Source organism: Stegostoma tigrinum, chromosome 19, assembly GCF_030684315.1.
Source record: "Stegostoma tigrinum isolate sSteTig4 chromosome 19, sSteTig4.hap1, whole genome shotgun sequence".
Classification (NCBI taxonomy): domain Eukaryota; kingdom Metazoa; phylum Chordata; class Chondrichthyes; order Orectolobiformes; family Stegostomatidae; genus Stegostoma; species Stegostoma tigrinum.
Window position 1 is genome coordinate 33,761,733 of NC_081372.1, and position 21,246 is coordinate 33,782,978.

Sequence of the window (21,246 nt, forward strand, 5' to 3'; positions counted from 1 at the left end):
AGTGAAAGCAAATATAGAAAGTCCCTCTGCTCAAATGTATAATGGTTTAAATATTTTTGTCATTAACAAAAGCAAAAGAAATGTTTCTTTATGCAGAGGAAACCTTGCCCAGAACACTGAGTGTTAATATCAGAATGACTGAAGTCATGAAGGGTTAAAAAAGTTATCCCAATGAAGATACTTTGTTATTTGTTACTAGTAAATGCTTCAATAAAAGCAAAATATATCTACAGAAAAGAGAAATCAACGTGTTAAATTTCATCCTAAGGGTCTTCTCCGGATGTTAATAGCAGTGTGTTTCCCCAGGGGTTAGTAAATGACCCATATAGATTAGGAAAGCTTCACCTTTAATCCAAGCCAACTAGTGAATCGTTAATAAAATGTGAGGCTGGATGAACACAGCAGGTCCAGCAGCATCTCAGGAGCACAAAAGCTTTTGTGCTCCTGAGATGCTGCTGGGCCTGCTGTGTTCATCCAGCCTCACACTTTATTATCTTGGATTCTCCAGCATCTGCAGTTCCCATTATCACATCTAGTGAATCGTTAGTGAGATTAGTCTTCCACTTCTGTATTAAGGAGAAAATGTACAGGCAATGTTTTCCTCTTAGCTGATTCCTGCTTTAAGTATGCAAGCTTTGCAAGGATCAGATATCCTCTTTGACCATAAGGGTGAAGTTCAAGTTATTCAGGTTCATTATTTGGACTCTGATACTGTGACAATGCCTCAACGTCTGGCCCAATTGTTTTGAATAGATTCAACTTTGTTATTCATTCAGTTTAGAATTAACAGGTGATGTACAGATGTAATGATTTCCTGATTCTTTGAGCTTTAGGCTGAAAGAGTAGGGATTACTTGTATTATAATTTCTTGTAAAAGTTTTTTATTTGGTTAATCCAATGACTGCCAAAAGCAAGTTTAGCAGTTCTAGCAGTTTGTTCAGAACTTCTTGACTATTGAATACAGTGGTCAATACAGAACTATGAATAATTCCTTTTGTTGTTTATTTCCAGAATTCCTCAACTTGTTCTAAATATAGACCTTGCCCCAACAATTTTAGACATTGCCGGTCTGGACATTCCAGCTGACATGGATGGTAAATCCATTCTAAAGCTTTTAGACACCGAGAAACCAGTCAACAGGTAAGAGGACCACAATTTTATATTGACTAAATAAGTCAAATACTGTTTCTACTGTGTAGGATTCTGATAAGCCATTATAGTTTTTCCAGAATTGTTCCTTTGCTCAAAACCTCAAATCAATGAGTCTGACCCTGGGAAACATACTGTAGTTATTATTGAGTTACTAAATTTATTGCTACATTGAGCAATCTTTTCACCAACAAAGAAAAGGTCATTAAAACTGGTCACAGCGGAACAATCATTACCAAACCACTTTCAGAATGTATGATGTTGAACACATAAGCATGATCTTACTGATCTTTCAAAAAGCAATAACAGGTAAGACTTTTTCCCCGAGAGTGAGGGAGTCCAAGCATAGGGGGCATAGGTTTAAGGTGAGAGGGGAAAGATTTAAAAAGGACCTGAGGGGTAACTTTTTCAGACAGAGGGTGTTTAGAATGAGCTGCCAAAGGAAGTGGTGGAGGTGGGTACAATTAGAACATTTAAAAAGCATCTGGATGTGTACATGAATAAGAAGGGCTTAGAGGGATACAGGTCAACTGCTGGCAAATGGAAATAGGTCAAATTGGGATAAAAACCAAAAGAACTGCACATGTTGAAAATCTGGAACAAAAACAGAAGTTGCTGGAAGCTCAGCAGGTCACCATAACCTAAAATGTTAACTCAAATCGGGATGCCTGGTCAGTGTGGATGAGTTGGACTGAAGTTGTCTTGCTGCAGGTCTCTGACTCTATATGACTATTTGATTGTAGAACTGTGTGAAGGAAATTATTTACAGAATATTTATTATCCTAAGCATGTAATATTTTGCTATAGAATGGAAGTATTTAAAAAACTGGAGTTTTGGAATAGCCATAAGATTTTTCAAAAATGCCTGAATTTCAGTTACATGTATGTCAAAGTTGTGCAATCTCTAAGTGTGTCTATTTAGTAGCATCAGTAATTTGCACACTTGCCAATCAACAATGTACCTCCATTGATTTCCACACTGACCTTTTGAAAAGTAGCTCTGTACTACTTATTTTAAGAAGTGGTGAATTCCAGTTGTTTTTGCGAGTTTAAGGTATTGGCACTGATTTTGGAGCTGAATGCCTACTGGTAAGAACACAGTATTAACAGCAGAGAAATAGCTAACAGTGAAACTGAAATTTTACGCTTTTTAAAAGAAGTTAAATAGTGTGAGATGTAGCTTTCAAGGTGAATAATTATCTTTGTAAGGGGTCTATCTTAATGTTTCATCATTAGTTTAGATTCTGTACTTTCTAGGCCGTGAAATGTTTGTTTTTCACAATTCTATCTGTTAATTTGTACAACAAATAATTAAGCTTTTTTTTTGTTATTAGGCCATATGTATTAATGTCAACACTTGTGTCGATATGTGAACTAATTAAATAATGAGTGCAGTGGCATAGCATCTAGCTAAACTGTTACAGTGCAATCATTTCCAGGTCCAGGGAACAGAACAGTTTTTCTGAGCTAATGCAATAGATGAGCTGAAAATGCTAGAAGCAATAGGTAGATATGTTAGCATCTGTTAGAGAATGGGATTCTTTCAAACTAGCAGAGGTCGATCCAGGTGTGAGCAGTGTGGGAACATCCCAAAAAACAGACATTAGTTTGGGATCCCAACATGATTTTTCCCTTTTCTGCTTTCACTGGAGTGGTATTGGAGCTCCCTGAGATCTATCATCCAGATGACTAAGAAATAGCTTGAGGTTGTTAAGCTAATTTTGAAGTATTTTAACCTCAAAGCCTAGATTTCCTTGCCAGTGGACCATGTTCCTGACTTGCCAGTTACCCACCTGGATCACTGGGGTAATTGCACACCAGGAGGTGAAACTGACAAGCTGAAGAAGCATCAGTCAATGAGACTGAAGAGCTGGAGCCATGGCTATTAAGATTCGACTGTTCTTAGAGAGTGTTCACTTCTCGACAGATATTACCAACTTGGAGGAAATACCATTCATCTGCAGCTTTATTTCTCTACTGCCAGCCTTCATAGCAGCATGAAAGCACCTTGGGCAGCTAAGTATCCATTGAGAGGAAAGTAGCAGAGCTGTGTTATCCCCGGAGAGAGGCGATGGACACCACAATCCATCAGCAAGCGGCAAAACCCCTCAGCCTAGGATCAACTTTCTTGTCATGTTTGAATTTCAGTACCTCAGGAGATCTTCTGCAGTTCTTTGTTGATATCCACAGACACCAGGAATGAGACCTTCTCCCCAGTGAAATGTCGGTTATGCATTGCCAAAGGCCAATAATGTGCCTGCAATTGGAGTACCACCACTAGCTTCACACTTCACCTCCCGCACTTTCTAAAGGAAAGGAGGACCTAATTAGTGGAACATAACAGAAATATGGGTGTGAAATGGCAATAGGAGATGAGGGGGAGTGAGAATGTTGGTGTTCAGGTGGTGATACGAGGCAGTGTGTGCACAGAGAGGAATGAGTGAAGCTGCAAAGTGCATTGTCCTAAGAAAAATCATGTTGGGTAAATCCAAATGAGAAGCTTGCCAGCTGAAAGTATTCTGCCACCTTTATTTTTCTTGCCCCCAAGAGGATCCAGGTCATGGATCCTCTTTGTGCATAGTCTCCAGTTTGAAGGAAGCAATCACCTGATTTAATTGGGCCATAGACTTAATCTATTTATGTCTCCTTGCTTAAAGAAGTTGGTCTTCTCTATCCATCTTTGGCAGCCCATCAGATTACGCAGTTAGGAGAGAGACAAATCCAGGTGTCAGCCTTCCCAGGTCTCAGCATCATTCCTGCAGTCTAGAAAATCCCAGTTCTCCTAAGTGTTTCTAAAAACACACCCTTCTTTTGGACTCTTTTTCCTTTGACAGAGTGAGTGTGTCACTCTTTTCACCCTTCACATTGGAGGAACAATGGTATTTCTTTCTTGGCTCCCTAGTGAGGAGCAACTGTTGGTTATGCTGGGCAGAGAGTCTTGATGCAAACCTGAAAATGTTTCAGCCCTTCCAGGAGAGACTATGTTGAGAAGGTTCCCCTCAGAATTAAAGTTTCAGGACGATTTGTTTTGCTAACTTTGTTTCTTTCCCTGCAGATGCTACTTGACTCATTACTTATTTCCAGCATTTTTATTTTTGATTTCTAATATTTGCACTGTTTTTGCTTTTACAACACAAAAGTGGATCTTATATCTAATTGGTTTTCAGATCAGTGGTAATGTTAATTGCTGAATAATCATCACAGGGCCATAGATTAAATCTAGCTAATGGTAATCTAATTTCCATTAAAGCAAATTAATTTCAATCAGTTACTGCTTTGATTATTCAAATTATAATACGTCTGAAAATGGAACACCAATTGCACTGATAGAACATATAAATATGAGCTCAGTTCAATGATGTAATGATTATTTAATTCTCAGGTTCAATTCAAACAAGAAAACAAAGATCTGGCGAGATTCTTTTCTTGTGGAAAGAGGGTATGTTATTAAAGTCCTCTTTAAGCAATAAATATGAAGCTTTTCTTCAAATTAGTATTTTAGTCATTCTGATAGCAAATATTAAATGAGCAGTGCTTTTTTTTATTTTGTTAGTAAACTGTTGCACAAGAGGGATGAACGTAAGAACAGCCAAGAGGAAAATTTCCTACCTAAGCATGAAAGAGTGAAAGATCTTTGCCAGAAGGCAGAATACCAGACACCTTGTGAGCAGTTTGGTCAGGTAGGTTTATTCAATACCTGAAGTTGCCAAACTGCGTGGCAAAGGCCATTGAACTGATCAAGTGTTGTAGGCTTCAAAGAACTGCCAAGAATTGTAATTATTTCTACAGTACTTATGTAATCATTTATAAATTACAGTGATTATGTGTAATTAGATTGAAAGGACCATAATATGCAACTGGCGCAGCTCAGTTTAAAAGATCTGGCGTGAATGAAAACACAATCATGGGACAGAAGATTGGACAGTTAGAAAAACATAGAATTATCAGTATTCTAAGTAGATAATCCCAAGATTTCAGATAAGCCCTTCAATGACAGAGTGCATTCTTTGGATTTTATTTTCTGATATGGCATATTTTATTCTGTCAATTTACATTCACCACCATTTTATAATATGTCAACTTAGTTTTCAATCTATTAGGGATTATGAATAATAGCAGCCAGAAAGTCTAAAGATTAAATAGTACTTAGTCATGTTGTAATGTCTAATAGTTACAATTTAATGTGGTGTGGGTTCTCACCCACTGGAGCCTACATTGAATCTCCCATGGCCCGTCTTGTTTAGAATCATTAAAAGCTGCCAGATTGAATGAGGAAAACTTCATTTGTCTGGGTTGATTTTGAACTCAATGGAATATTATTTGTAAACAAAGAAAAGTTGTTTAAAGATGTCAAAGTCTACAAAGAATCTTGAAACACAACAAATTAAGGACATGCAGCTACGCCCAATCCCTATTCAAGGTAAGTGTCAAAGCCCTTGGTTGAGGTGTCACATTGTCCTTTAAGAAAGAGGACAGTTTATCAGTAAATATGGTTTAAGGAAGCAGGTGACATTAGTTTCATGGTTAAGTAGCTGGGAATATGTAAACCAAGAGATGTGGATGTGGCTTGTGGTTGTGATAAGTATAGGCAAGTGAGGTGAAGCTTTTGAAAGTGAGCTATGAGTCGTAGTTAATATAGACTGTTGGTAACCAAGCGGCAGAGCCTAGTATATTCAGCAGCTAATAAGGTAGAGTATCTTAAAGTACATTTATTAAACTCTTTAGATTAATTCATGTGAAGTCACTGTGAAGCTATTGCCTGACTCCATCCAGGTCTCAAGGGCTGGACTGCTATCATTTTCTATATTGGCTATTTTTTTAAAAACAAGACTTCTGCAATGTCTTTCTGGGTGGCCTTCTGGATCCCTGTGGATAGAGGACATTGCTTCTCCACATTACCTTCTGTAGCATCTAGGATTCTTTGAGGTCTCCATTCCTCTCCCCCTCTTCTAGCAAGTCAGAGAACATCACTTCTCATGTTTGCAGCTAGAAAGTAGATTCCTTTTTAAGAAGTGCAGAGTGGATTTAGAAAGCTAGCCTCTCCAAATCTTAGGTCTCCTACCCTGTTGTGTAGCTACATAACAATGTGATTAATGTTAGGCTGCATGCTACAATTGTTCAAGAAAGCAGGCAGCATGAAATTTGTGTGTTTCCTACATTGGAAACAGTTGGTGCAGGTTAATTGAGCATCACGATTCCTGTGGTCATTAAATAGAGCAGAACGGCAATGCTGTTATTGGCTGGCAGCTCTGAAGCAGACTTTCTCCTGGAGAGGAGCTGAAGTCTCTCCTGATAGTAATTAAAGTGCTATCGCGTAAATGATTAAAGCAGAGCTAGCCAGCCAAGCAGAGGCAAGCTCACTCCAGAAGTTTACACTAGGTTATGGGGAACTGGGGAGGATCAAATGCAGCTCCATGGCTTTGACATTTGTAGTCTCAGAACTAATTGTGTTCAGAAATTCTTCCCCAATTTTTATTTGATCTGTTATGCACCTACATCCCTTCCAACGCTCTGCTAACAAATCCTATCCAAGTTCTGAGCTTGGAGATCATGTGAACACTTGATGATAATGTGAGTGCCGTGATAGCTCATCAGTTGACCCACATCATTTTGCCAGTTTCCATTTTTGATTATATGCATCCAAGAAAGCATGCAATTGGACGAGAGCATTGTACGGTTTGATCACAGCATGTTTAGTTTTGTGCTGTACTCTAGGTTATGTAATTAAGTTTCTGTTAGCCATGTTAATTGTTGTTCCTCCACTTAGAAAATGAAGACAATTCACTTCCAATCCATGTACTTTCATTCTTAAAAATTAAAACTTAGTTAAATTTAATTTGGTTCTTTTTAATAAATCTAAGTGTCAGGTCATATTTGATCACTTTTTAATCACTGTCTTTCAGAAATGTTGCAACTTACATTTCCGGTACATCATACACATCATTTATAATTGTTACGTCAAGATAAACAGCATCTCTTATGGCATCCTTTACAAATTCATAAAGCACTTGTGCATTACATTTATCACCACCTGGTTCTAAATTGTTTGGCTTTTGCCGATCAATAGTCTTCTAACAAAGATCTGTAGCTTGGGTTGCAGTTAGAGTTGTTGGTTGGTTTGCCGAGCTGGCTGGTTTTCATGCAAAAGTTTCATCTCCCTTCTAGGTGACATTGTCACTGCTGTGCAGATTGCCTGAATTAAGAGTGAATCTCCCGCTAGAATATCCTCAAATACCTGATCCCAACTGCCTTTTTGTATTTCTTCATTGAGAAAACTGTATGGCTTTTTTGTGTAACTCTATTTTGTATCCCTTGAGTTAGCTTGGGTATTTTTTTCCACTAAAGATTTCTGTTAACAATACTGTGTATGTCACTTTCTAATTTCCATAGGAACCATTATTTTGTCTCCCTATTTAGCATTCTAAACAGTGCATCATTTTTTTGTACGGTACATATCCTCTATTATCTTCCCAAATAGCTATTGTCAATGTGTATGTTTAAAATTAAATGTGTCAGTCTACAGATCTGTACTCCTATTGAGTAGGCCTGATAACAGGCCTAGTGAAACATTCTGTTGTTCTTCCCCCAATCCTGTTTAGCCTGTGAATATGAGATAACAAGGTGTAGAGATGGATGAACACAGCAGGCCAAGCAGCATCAGAGGAGCAGGAAGGCTGACGTTTTGGGCCTAGACCCTTCTTCAGAAATGGGGGAGTGGAAGGGGATTCTGAAAGAAAGAAATAAATAAATAAGGAGCAAGGGGGAGATGGATAGAAGATGGGTAAAGGAGAAGATAGGTGGAGGGGAGACAGACAGGTCAAAGAGGCGGGGAGGGAGCCAGTAAAGGTGAGTGTAGGTGGGGAGTTAGGGAGGGGATAGGTCAGTCCAGGAAGGACAGACAGGTCAAGGGCATGGGATGAGGCTAGCAGGTAGGAGACAGAAGTGGGGCTTGAGGTGGGAGGAGGGGATAGGTGGGAAGAAGGACAGGCTAGGGAGGTGGGGACAAGCTGGGCTGGTTTTGGGATGCAGTAGAGGGAGGGGAGGTTTTGAAGCTTGTGAAGTCCATATTGTCCACACTGATACCTCTCTAGCCTGTGAATATAATATTTTGACAGCATGCCATTCACTATGGACCTACTTAGATAGAAACACATGTGTGCCCACATGTACGCGTGTGCATACGCATACGGGTATATATGAAGTGTTATTGATTCTCATTGTATCGATCCAATCAAATTGTACCACTGATGTGCTTGAGCCGAAAGTCAGAATTCTACAACTTTCAAGTAAGGATTCAGAACATGTGCAAGGTTTGTTGTGTAAAATCCATTCGGAATAATTTCAATAAGCTTTCTAGTTCAGTTGCAGGATGTTAACTACGATTCCCTTAGTGAAGAAGGATCAGTCTCAGTCTCCTGATAATGTACAACGTTAAATTTATTCCACTAATTGTATCACAGATGGCCAAAACAATTCCTTTGGCAATTTTTAGCATAAATTTAAATAAACTATCATGACTTTGCTACGTTAAAGATCACAATCCCAGAAGAGGTGAATATTACCTTTTAAATGTGATTAAATGTTAACATTGTGGCTTCGAAGAATAATTTATAGCCATAAACTGGATTATTATGCAAAATATGCTGCATACAGTGTGTTGTGTTAATGTTGCTGCTGCAGGCCTTCTCATTTACGTGAATTCAACTTTGTGGTATTGTTGAAAGTTGCAAAAAGCCACTTCAATTTAGTTGTGTATGGTCAGTATGCTTTGTGCTGCATACTTACACCGTGTATATGAAGATACAGTAATAGTCACAATATCCTTGGTTTTGATTTAAAGCCTGAAATTACAGTTTTCGCCTATTTTTCTAAACAACTTGAGAGATATTATTACACACCTCTCCAGCAGGTTGGATTTGAACCCAAGTCTCTTTGTTCAGGGGTAGGGACACCACAGCTGCACCCCAAGAAGGCCGAAATTACTGTTTTTATTACTACATGCACACAGTGATGTTGCTTTATCCAAGGAATGAGCAGATGGCATTTGACACTTTAGCTCTGAAGAATCACACTGGGCTTCATTGTTAGCTCTAATTTTCTGTACAGATGCTGCTAGATCTACTGAATTTCTCCAATTTTGTTTATTTCAGATTTCTAGCAAATTGCTTTTATTCAAATATATCTGTTCTTCGCTTTCAGCTCTCAAACGCATTTATAATTAGCTAAACTGAGCCAAGACTATTTATTGAACTATATGACGTATGAATCAATTAATCAGGGGAAATAAACATACAAATACACAATATTTAGAGTAATGGCTGTACCTAACAGAAATTTTCCTTTTCACCTGCCTCTACTGACTAAATTCTCTCTTTAAACAAGCTATTATAGTTTATCACTTCGCAAGAATTACTCTGTAATTAGTAAATCTCAAAGCAATGTTATCATTCTGGAAAATGTGTCAACTGCAATGAAAATTTGACAATTATAATGCACCTACAGTAGTGACCCTTCAGCCCTTGTTAAGCAGTTAATGATCATTTAATTGGTGTAAATGCTGTGCAGTGCCCACATTTGGAGAGAAATGTGGCAACAAGTTCAAACGATCAGATCACATTTACTGATGAGATCCTGAATGTACTCCTTCAATTTATTATGGATAGCACAAAGTTTTAGTATCCTTGATGATTTACAAAATGATGAATTACAAAATATCCCCAGGGATGCTTAAAATTAAGAAGTTTGATTCTTCTTGTCACTAAAAGAGGTAGTCAGAAAGCAGAAGGACCACATAAAATAGAAAGCATTGTGCTGAGCCATTGAAATGTTGTGAGATAAGATTGATATAGATATTAGGATGAGGTCATTTTTTTTCCCCTGAAGGTTGTCTGGTGTAGTTGTTCATAATACTCCAGCTTGAAAGTCTATGCATTTAGCTTTTATTTTTTATTTGCCAGTGCTTAAAGTTGTTTTCAAAGCCATGTGGCCATACAAAGCAGTGTCTCTGGAATCTCATGTAGCCCATCAACAATTTTCTCCATACTCATTCCTTAATTCTGGTTGGCAAGGTATTATCTACCATCCCCTCATCACACAGGAGTCAGAGCTTAAGCGCTCTCCATCCATCGCGCTCTCCCTTGCAACAGTTACTCAGAAAATGTTAGCAGAGTCAAGTTGTCTGTTATTATTTTCGGTCCCATTTCCTGTTTTTTTTTCCGCCCTGTTACTAGAAACAACTGAAACAATACACATTATTGCTGCATTTGGTGGTGATGGACTTAACCAAAAATAGCTCCTTCTTTGGGGGAAGGTGAAATTCTGGAAAGAATTGACATCACGAGACCGGGCTGGTGTTCTGAAGCCCATTTTTCTGACATCTTGTGAACTGCACAACAGGTACCATCAGTATGTGCAAAATGATTATGCACAGGTGCGTTATTGCAAAAGGGTAATGCAGCACCAGATGAATGCATACGTAATACAGTTGGGATGTGCCATATGCCTTCTCTGATGCTTCTGCTAAATTTCACCAGTAATGACTAAGCTATTTAAGGTAGGCATTTCCTCCACATTCTCTTAAAACCGTTCAAAATTTCTGCTCATCCCCCTCCTTTTTAGTTTTCATTGCTCTGGTTGAAATGATCTAATATGTTGAATTTCTACCTTCCAATTCCTGGAATCCTGGTGAATTAATGTTGTACATAGTCTGTAAAAGTAGCAGACAGGAACAGTTGTCTGGTAGTAGGAGATGTGCTATTTAGTATTCATGTCAGTGACCATTTGTTTCAGGGTGATCAAAGGCACAATTTCTGATAGCATCAAATGCGCAGGGACTATACCAAACAGACCTCTGGGCACTGATGTGTGTGCATCATGATTAAGCACAGATATATGTATTTCCAATAGCTCAGCAGTTCAATGTGCAATAATGCATTAGTGCTTTCCAGCACCTAGGAAGCATTTAATTGTAAACCATGAACAAAACCACCAGTACACAGCACATAAGGGGCAAATTCCCAAGTGAAATGTCTTCAATAAAAATTTTGCTCTGAAAAATTTCAGGTTGCTGTTTGTTTCCTTTTGTCCAGTGTGTGCCATATATCAAAAAAAAACATCTTTTAATGCTCACTTGAAGTTTATGACATTGACAAACTATAATGCCCACACTGCACAGAAGGAACAAAGGGGACATCCTGAACACAGCAGAGAGGGAAAAAAAATCTGGATAAACTCAGGAAAGACCAGAACATCATCATCCTACCAGCAGCCAAAGGGCGCATGACCATCATTATGAACAAACCACACTATGTTAAGCAAGCACAGACATTGCTTGCAGATACAACCACCTGCCAACAGGTAGCGATAGTCCCAACACCAAGTTAGGGAATTGAATCACCCAGACACTGAAGAGACTAATGAATAAAGGGCAGATAACCAAGACAGATAACATATTACTAGACCTCTACCTCACCACACATTTTGTCTTTAATAGTCAAATAAACAAATGAATCAACAGTACACCAATGGGTTCATCCATCTCAGGGCTCATCGGGAAGTAGTCATGCAAAAACACCACCCTCCCCACACATTCAACCTAAACTGTGGATCTGGTACATAGCTGACACATTTGTCATTAAATCCAACAAATTAGAAGAGACTCGCCACCTCATTAACAGCATGTTCACAGAGATTAAATTCACAAGGGAAGAAGAAAACAACAATCAACTTCCATTTGTGGATGTTAAAGTAGAGCGATTGACAAACTGGGAGTTCCAAACCTCAGTAAACAGAAAAGCAACCCATACAGATCAAATCCTCAACGGCAGCAAATAAAGCTGCATTAGGACACGATTTAATGGGCCAGGACACACTGCAACATGCCAGAATTACACTGGGAAAAGGAAGAATACTTGTACGAGATCCTCTCTTAGATATCCCTGCAACTTCGTCCACAGATGCCTACCAAACAGACAACAACAGGAGGATACAGTATGCCCTAACGTACTGGCCACACTGTCCTACATCAGGAATGTATTGAAACTGACAACTCGATTCCTAAGACCTCTACGAATTACAGTGGCCCACAAGCCCACAGCCATTTTACGATAAACACTTACAAGGATTAAAGGCCCCATTCCCACAATATGCAGAACGGATGTGGTTTACAAAATACCATGTAACAACTGTCACAAACATTACATCGGACAGATGGGAAGGAAACTCGCAATCAGAATACATGAACATTAGTTAGCAGCAAAACGGCACAATGAGCACTCCTTAATATTGGCACATTCAGACAATGAAGGCCATCGGTTTAACTTGGACAGAGTAACCATAGTAGCCTAAGCCAAGCATAGACAGCACGGAAATTCCTAGACGTATGGTTCTCCACCAAACTTTAATCAACAAATGTATAGAATTGGATGCCATATATAAACCCACCCAAACCAAAACTGGAAATGACAGTACTCACTATAATGGACTGGACAGTATAAATTCCAAGTGGAGTAGAAGCCATCGCTTCATCGGGGGATCCACTGATGATGTCACCTAGCATGGTGATGAAGCGTCTGAACGAAAACCAGACACCTCGGCGAGCAAGTCAACAACCTCATTGACAATCATCACTGTCACAGTTGCACACGAGAATAGCTTCAAGGATACTATTTCAGAAGACCAGTCATTTTGAGAATCTCTCCTATAGCTCAGAACTCCTAACCCGAGCCTAGCACAGAAAGCAACATTTTGCCATCAAACATGTAATACATACCATCGGTTTAGTCCTTGTCGCAAAGTGCTCTTAACTCAAACTTCGCCAATAGACAGCAACCTAGTGCATCTTCCCACAAATGCCTGTGTTGTATTATTATTGCATCTGTATGGTTAGTCCTTGAATAGTTGCAAAGGTGCACTTCAATTTCCTTAGCTCATTATCCATGTTTTGGATGCTATGGATGACCTTAGAGCTGTAAAATGCCAGCGTAGCGCATGTACACCCTTGTGAATGAAATTGCGGCGGGCACAGCTGCAGGGACATTGGCATGCAGTGGACATGCAACAGAAATATGCAAAACAGCATGACGTCAATCAACATGCAATAATAATCTCACCCTGGCAGGGCCATGCTGTAATTCAATGTTCCAGCGATGTCCCCTCTCAATCGTGTACAGCTGAGCTACATTCAGCAACAATAAGAAACCCAACCCCACCAGCATTCTTTACACAGTTCACCAGCATGGTTCAATAATTTCTTCTGATCATTGCTACAATTCTGTAAACGTTTGATCCTTTCTACAGTTGGGTGCACAAACTATATTGTGGTATGTGCTGAAGGACACAAAGTTGACACTAGTCATGGCTGCAATAGTAGGGATTCCCCTTGAAACACAGCATAGCTTAAAGAATGAACAGAGATCACAGAGTAGGACAAACTGCTAGAAAAGGGAGAGACTCTGAACAGTGAGAAATAGCCACCCAGTACAGAACAATAATTCTACTTGAATGTACGTGAGGAGCAACGTATGGGACTTCACTGATTCAGTAAGAATATTCCTGCTGTGGTCACAAATACAATTTATGGTCTTATGGTCTTAATTGTGGTGCAAGAATGGTAATAACTTTGTGAAGTAACTGTGGCTTTTAATGAATTTATATGCACCGAGCTCCTTTCAGCTTGATACTAGAAGTGTTTGTGACACTGTAATTTGCCATCACTTGTTGCATTCTGGAAGTCACTAATGCACTCTATTCAAAGGGGCTAACCATAGTTCGTTGTCATTTGTGAAACTGAGTAAGCAGAGAAAGTGTGTGGCCCTATTTAGTATTGACCACAGGTACATCACTGTGCAACTACCACGTTTCAACTGTGCACTCAATTGGAACAGAAAGGGATCTCACTCTGTCAAAGCCCAGCAGATGTGTGACCAAAGACAATAGTGGTGATACCTTGATAACCAAGTGTGAAGCTGGATGGACACAGCAGGGTCAAGCAGCATCTCAGGAGCACAAAAGCTGACGTTTCGGGCCAAGACCCTTCAGGGTCTGTCCGAAACATCAGCCTTTGTGCTCCTGAGATGCTGCTTGGCCTGCTGTGTTCATCCAGCTTCACACTTGGTTATCTTAGATTCTCCACCATCTGCAGTTCCCATTATCACATCAGTGGTGATACCTTTATTCTATAGCAGCCTGTTGTGCCAACTACATTTGCGTTGCCAGGATAAACCAAAAGGGGGACGTTGAAGGACTCTCCACTATGACATGACGGGTGAGTCTGACGCGAAATTCACAAAAGCACACAGCATGCATTAAATGAAAGTCCTGCTGCCACTACATGTAGTACAGCAGCAAGTGGCATGCTGAAGCACTGCTGCTGCCAGTATAACTCAAGTGAATCCCAGTGGTACTCATGCTGTATTTCATAGTGGTCTGTAGCACACGTTTTTGATCATGAACGAGCAGCCTTTTCCCCCAAGCTATGTGGGGAGTAACTTTGGAGCAGTAGCATAAGTCAGAGCTTGAGAATGAAATTGAAATCCCCATTCACAGTCTTTATTTGGCCATGAAATATGGCCACTGTTAGCAAAGTTGGCAATTATCGTTTGTCCCCAGTTACCCATGAAGAGCTGATAGCTACTAACTTTTTGAGCTGTTACAGTCCTTGTGTTGCTGGCTGACTATCACAGCCTTGAGCAATTAGAAACCAGAAAATAATGCTGGCCAGTGATGCCCGCATACCATGGTAGAATAATGGTATAATAAAATCTGGCAACACAGACTTCTTTCACATAATACAACATGTACACAAGTGCAACATAAAACTAGTTTAAAAAATATTATTCACTTTGCTTGAAAGTTTATTTTTTCTTCAGGTAATTTTCTTTCTCATTTAAAATTATTTTTTACTTTCTTTGGGTTTTAATACTCTTCATTTAAAATAAATGCTGAGATTTTGGTGCTACTGTGTTTCACATTGTCAGCAGATGCAGCCATCATATGAAGAAATGTGGTCAAGTCTTACTTCAATGCTTGGTGTTTGACTGAGAGATGAGACCTGTAAATATTTAGAACAGAACAGTACAGCACAGACCCTTTGGCCCACAATGTTGTACCAACCTATTACCCTGCCAAGATCAACCTACCCTGCATACCCTACATACTACTATCATCCATATGTCTATCCAAGAGTCGTTTAAAGGTCTCTAAAATATCTGACTGTACTACCACTACTGACAGCACATTCCACACACCCACCCCTCTGTTTGAAGAACCTACCTCTGACATCACCCCTATACCTTCCTCCAATCACCTTAAAATTACATCACCTGGTAATAGTCGCTTATGCCCTGGGGAAAAGTCTCTGACTATCCACTCTAACTATGCCTCTCACCATCTTGTACACCTCCATCAAGTCACCTCTCATCCTTCGTCGCTCCAATGAAAAAAAGCCTGAGGTCCCTCAACCTTTCCTCATAAGACCTGCTCTCTGGCCCAGGCAGCATCCTGATAAATCTCCTCTGCACCCTGTCTAAAGCTTCCACATCTTTCCTGTAATGAGGTGACCAGAACTGAACACAATATTCCAAGTGTGGTCTAACCAGAGTTTTACAGAGATGATGCAGCACAATCTCATGGCTCTTAAACTCAATTCCTCTGCCAATGAAAGCCAACACACCATACTCCTCCTTTACAACCCTATCAACTTGGGTTGCAACTTTGAGTGATCTGTGGATGTGGACCCCAAGATCCATCTGTTCCTCCACACAATAGTCACAAGAGCCAATGGCTGTGAGAATCCTGCCGTTAACCCTGTATTCTGCATTCAAATTTGACTTCCAAATTGAATCATTTCACACTGTTAGGTAAGAGTCGTAAATGGAGCAATGACTGACACAATGCAATAGGATATGGAATTTGAAAATGCAATCACTAACCTTAATCGCTCACAAAATCTTTGAACTTCTACTATCACTTATCTGGATCCTCATGTCTTGATTCTTTTGACATTGATCTTTGCAACTATCTGATGTCACTGCATTTGGCTTTTATGACTAGAGGGCTGCCTTTCTCATCTGGTACAAGATGCTCCTTCCCACTCCATTTCCTTCACAAGGCCTCCAGTATAACACGCAAACAACTTAGGGCCTGCCTTCTCCTTTGCTGTACCATCCCCCACTCCTTACTAAGTCATGAATCTGAGTATCTGCTCCAACAAAGGTACGAGCTAACTTGAAATTCCTTGGTGATAGCAGTTTATTTTCAAACTTTTGTCCCATCTTTCTGGAAAATGTTTTTTTCCAGTTGGACAGGTGACTGGAAAATCGCTCAATCAATTTTTATGTAAACTCTTCATACCTAAATCTATTTCGTCCTTCAATGTAACAGTGCACTTGGTAACCACATCTCCCTGAAATTAATACACACGCCTCCCAAATTTATCTGTTCTTCCACCAACGTAGCAAAAAATGCTGCTTCACCAGCCCAGCAGAGTACTTATCCCAGTCACTAATTTTCCTACGAAAACCCAGATGATAATATCATCAACAAATTTAATTACAGAAGCTATTAGACCACAAACCACAAGCACTTAATTTGCACGAATGTTTGCTCAATAGAATCTAAAGCAGAAAGCAAACCTCATTGATTTTATTATTTTTATTTTTCTCTTCATTCCTGTGAAAACTAAGCCACTGATCTACGCAGCCCAATTTTTTTTCTCAAGTAACAAAACTCTAGGCAGTTTACTGCCACAGGTATCCCAGAGGATTTAAAAAAAACACTAATGCTTGGGAACAATCGCACGGATCTCTATTTTGAAGTATCAGAGTTGGAACAGTGTGTGTCATTCATAAGTGTAACTTTTTTTTTCCTTTCTGGAATTTTGCTACATTCTAACAAAGTGGAAATTGTTGTTTCAGAAATGGCAATGTGTAGAAGATTCCACTGGAAAGCTTCGGCTTCATAAGTGCAAAGGAATGGCTATTACAGCAGTCTCTGAGAAAAGGAGGTCTAACCGCTTCCAGTCCAAGTACTACAACACTGATGGAGGAGACTGTGATTGTGAAGAAAATGGATCCAAAATTAATGCAGCAGCTCGACAGAAGCAGACCCTTTTGTCCAAGCGAAGTAAGTGCAGTAGTTGGCTTGCTTACATTGCGTAAAATCGAGACAGGATAACAGCGTTTTCCACTTCTAGGCCTTGCCATTTTAAGTTTCACGTTACAGCCACTTGGAACTTAGGAAAACTTTTCTTACAGCAAAATCATCTCGCTTTGAAGTGCATACCTTTATTAAAAAGTGGAAATATATGTCCTGGATGCCATCACATGCAAGATCAATCTTTTCGGAGTGGAAGTGATTGCACTGGACGGGGTGCAGAGGAGATTTACCAGGATGTTCCTTGGATTGGAATATTTTTATAATGAAGGATTGATAGGCATGAGTTACCTTCTTTAGAGCAGAGAAGGCTGAGGAGGGCCTGACTGAGGTATATGTAATAATGAGGGCCAAGGACAGGGTGGATAGGAAGTAACTGCTCCCCGATGTTGCAGGGTCACTAATTTTAAGGCGAAGAGCAAGTATTTTAGAGGAGATTACAGGAAACAATATTTCACCCAGCGGATGATGGAAATTTGAAATGCATAGCCTGGGCGGGCAGTGGAGTCAGGAAAAATCTTCACCTTTTGAAAAGTACCTGGATAAGCATTTGAAATGTCATAACTTTCAAGTCTACAGGCCAAATGCTGGAAAGTGGGATTAATGTAGACAATGTAAATTGACCAGTTGGACTGACGGGCCTTTTCTAAGCAATATGATTCTCTGACTTAGTGTGTCACAAAGACTCCAGTGGTATTATAAACAAAATGACTTATTTCTAAAGCCACTCCCACGCTCATCCACCCCTGTGACCCCAACAAGTTTTGAGTCCAGCCAGATGGTATTTGCCCTGAGTCAGGGTTGAGCATTTAGCTGTGGCCCACAAGTTTAAATCTATAAGACTAGTGCTCTGGGAATGGAGGTGGGAGAAGAAACTGGAGCATTTGGATTACAGTGTATGTTAGCTTCTGAATCCCTGATTTTTATCTCCCACCTCAAACATTGAAACTAGCTTGCAACTTCCAATGTATAATTATCCTTTTTAAATAGAACATTGTTCATTTTACTTAATATTGAAGGATGTAAACCTCTTGTTCTGCATAATTAGCAGTTCTGGAAACATGAGGTGTTCAACAGAGTAAATATAATTGCTTCCCTGTATTGCTGTCTTCTAGTGACGTCTAGTGGTTATCTTTGGCAATAGTAATGGTAGCTGAAGTTATTTTTCTCATCAGGAAAAAGAACCTAGAAATGTATTTAACCCTTATATACACAACAAAATGGAAGTATTCTCTTAAAATAATATAAACAGAATCATCTGTCTCCACTCTCTTCAATTTGCTTCTTGCATTCAATCATTTTGTTTTATGTTTTTCCTATTTTCAATAAATGCTGTGCCCCCACAACCTCATGTATAGACATTGCAATCAACGTTTTCTCAAACTCCTTTGGTCACTTCTCCATTTAAAAAAATCTAACCTACTTTTGTCCTTTTAACTTTACCATGACATTTTATTTCTTTTTCCTTTTTTATAATGGGTCAGTTGTCTATTTTGCAAAGCATAGTGTTTTGAAGATGGATCTGCATAAAGCACAAGTAGGAATTTTTTCAGCCCAAAATAAAATTAGTTTAGTTTATTTGATGAATGATGCTATTGGAACATTTGTAAAAAGCAGCATATTTGGTGCAATGTCTATTTGAACATTCCATATTTGATTCCTTGTTTCAATCCCTGTAATTGGTTACCAACCAGAATTTTAACTCTCTAAGGAAAATTGCCAGGGGCAGAGACGGGTAGGGGAGAAGATTGGAAGGGGGAAGGTGAAGTTCTTCATATTTTAGAATTCATGAAAACAGGAATGTAATAAGATGCCCCATAATTCTTGATATCCCACTTAATTTATTGTTTTCTATCCCCTTTTCCAGACAGAGCAAGACTGGGTATAACATCATGGTTGCATAACCCAGAAATAGAATAGCTAACGTCATCTGCTATTACCACCATGTTTAATAGACATACTCATATTTGAGTACATAAATTCTACATAATTTATGACAAAAAGCATCAAAAATGGCGCAGACCAGTGATATGGTTTTTCACTGTAGACAACTCCAAATTAGCCCAATATTGTGCAGAAGGGCAGCAGAAAACCCTGCCTTGTCTTTTAAAGTGCTGCTGGTTGATTTCTCATGGTGTTGTTAGTAATGATTCAAAGGGGAACATAATAATGGGTGTCATATCTGCACATGACCAGGCAAGTGTTATTTTGAAGTGCATGCTAGGAGAATGGCTGTAGGCAATGAATATATGCCCCACTGTTAGTGGTCTCTCAAAATGCAGGTCAACTTCTTTGTAAGGTGGGGGTCTGTGTGTATTTTTCACCCAGCCCTGGGAAGTAAAATCTGCAGAAAACTGACACAAACTGAAAAAAGCACCTAATGTTGGGGTCAGGGGTGTTGTTCCTGGCCAGGCAAAGTGATTAATGATGGGATTTTTGTCCCTTAGTTGGTGGAAATCTCATCCGGAGAAATACCTGGCTAATTGGAGTGACCAGGAGTTCCAACAGTCCTGATGGTGCCAAAGCTCTGCTGTGGTGCTGCTGGGACTGCAAGGAGAATTACAGGGAACATGGTTGGCTGTTCCAGAAGTGTTAATCGTCGGGGTTTCAGGTGGTGAGGAGTTGCACAATTCTGCGGGTTGTGGAGAGGTGGATGAAAAGCAGAGGTAGTGAGGATGTGAAGAGTAAGTGTGGGGAATCAAGTTTTGAAAAGCAGGTAGCTCACACTTTGGTGTGGTGTCCCTGTTGTGGGTCAGACATCCACAATTGAAATTCCTTACCCTAGCCCGTATCCCTCGCATATCATGGGGATTAGTGGATGAGGAACTAGTCTACTTGACATTTTAACGTGTATCTTCTGTCCCCCACTATTCCCCCACCCAACCTCCCTTTCAGAGAATACGCCTGGCAGATGCATGTGAAATCTAGCCGGACGTCAAGTCCTCTTACATTACAAATGCTGTAATCGCATTTGACAGGAATTGCGGTTTATGACTTCAGTTTTTGAAAATCTGGTGTCTGCTCATTACAGATTTCAAACTGCGCTTCTTAACAGGACGTGTATTTCAATTTTAAGTCTTATTACATTTATTTTCAGAATTTAAGCAAAGCCACATACGGAATAGGTCAATCCGTTCAGTGTCCATTGAACTCGAAGGAGAAGTCTATGATCTGGATCTGGATGAAGGATTTGATCCAGTTGTGCAAAAGAATGTTACTGAACGACATGGTGTAGTTGATGAGGAAGATGAAAATATGGGTGAAAGTAGTGGCACTGACAACAGCAATGAATTAATTGTGCCCAGCTCTATTAAAGTCACACACAAGTAAGTTGCAGCATTTTTTTTGCCTGTTTGTTTAATTGAGATATATTCCCCAAATGTATTTATATATCATTCATCAGAGGGAAAGCCAATAAAAGCGATGTGTACCCAATTATGAGCAGACACTCAGTGATATAACTTGGCTGCATTGGCCTCGTTCCACTCTTTACTATCTAATCATACTAAAGAATCTCTTACAATAGCTTCTGTTCCTATTCAGAGTGGGGTTGGGGGTGCTGAGTGGGTGGTAGGCACTGTTATCTCTGGTGTTCTGAGGATGTAACACTTCTCCTTTAGAAGGTGTCTCTTATCAGGTTAATTATTTGACATCCAGTACTGGGTGAACACAATGTTTCTCCAATGAATATCGGAAAAGTCAAAGCCAGTGTTTTTTAGCCCTGCTTACAAACTCCATTTCCTAGCTACCAGCTCCATTCCTCATCCGGGCAACTCTCTGTGGATGAACCTGAATGTTTGTAATCTAGGTGCTATATTAGTCACATGGTGATATTCTAACTGCAAATTCATGCTGTTACTATGGTTAGCTATTTTTGCCTGTGTCACAACTCACCTGCTGCTGAAACTCTCAGCCATGACCTTGTTATCTTCAGACTTGACCTTG

At 39.6% G+C, this 21,246-nt stretch overlaps 1 protein-coding gene across 9 annotated transcripts in view; it reads left to right on the forward strand.

The window, feature by feature from the left end:
- LOC125461299 (extracellular sulfatase Sulf-2-like) overlaps positions 1-21,246 on the forward strand; it is a 299,570-nt gene that overhangs the window by 249,392 nt on the left and 28,932 nt on the right. For all 9 annotated transcript variants that reach the window (XM_048549894.2, XM_048549900.2, XM_048549899.2 and 6 more), the window contains 5 exons: positions 1,012-1,140; positions 4,532-4,588; positions 4,703-4,829; positions 17,064-17,271; positions 20,399-20,627. In XM_048549894.2, the coding sequence (XP_048405851.1) occupies positions 1,012-1,140; positions 4,532-4,588; positions 4,703-4,829; positions 17,064-17,271; positions 20,399-20,627 (750 nt within the window). The remainder of the gene's footprint in view (positions 1-1,011; positions 1,141-4,531; positions 4,589-4,702; positions 4,830-17,063; positions 17,272-20,398; positions 20,628-21,246) is intronic.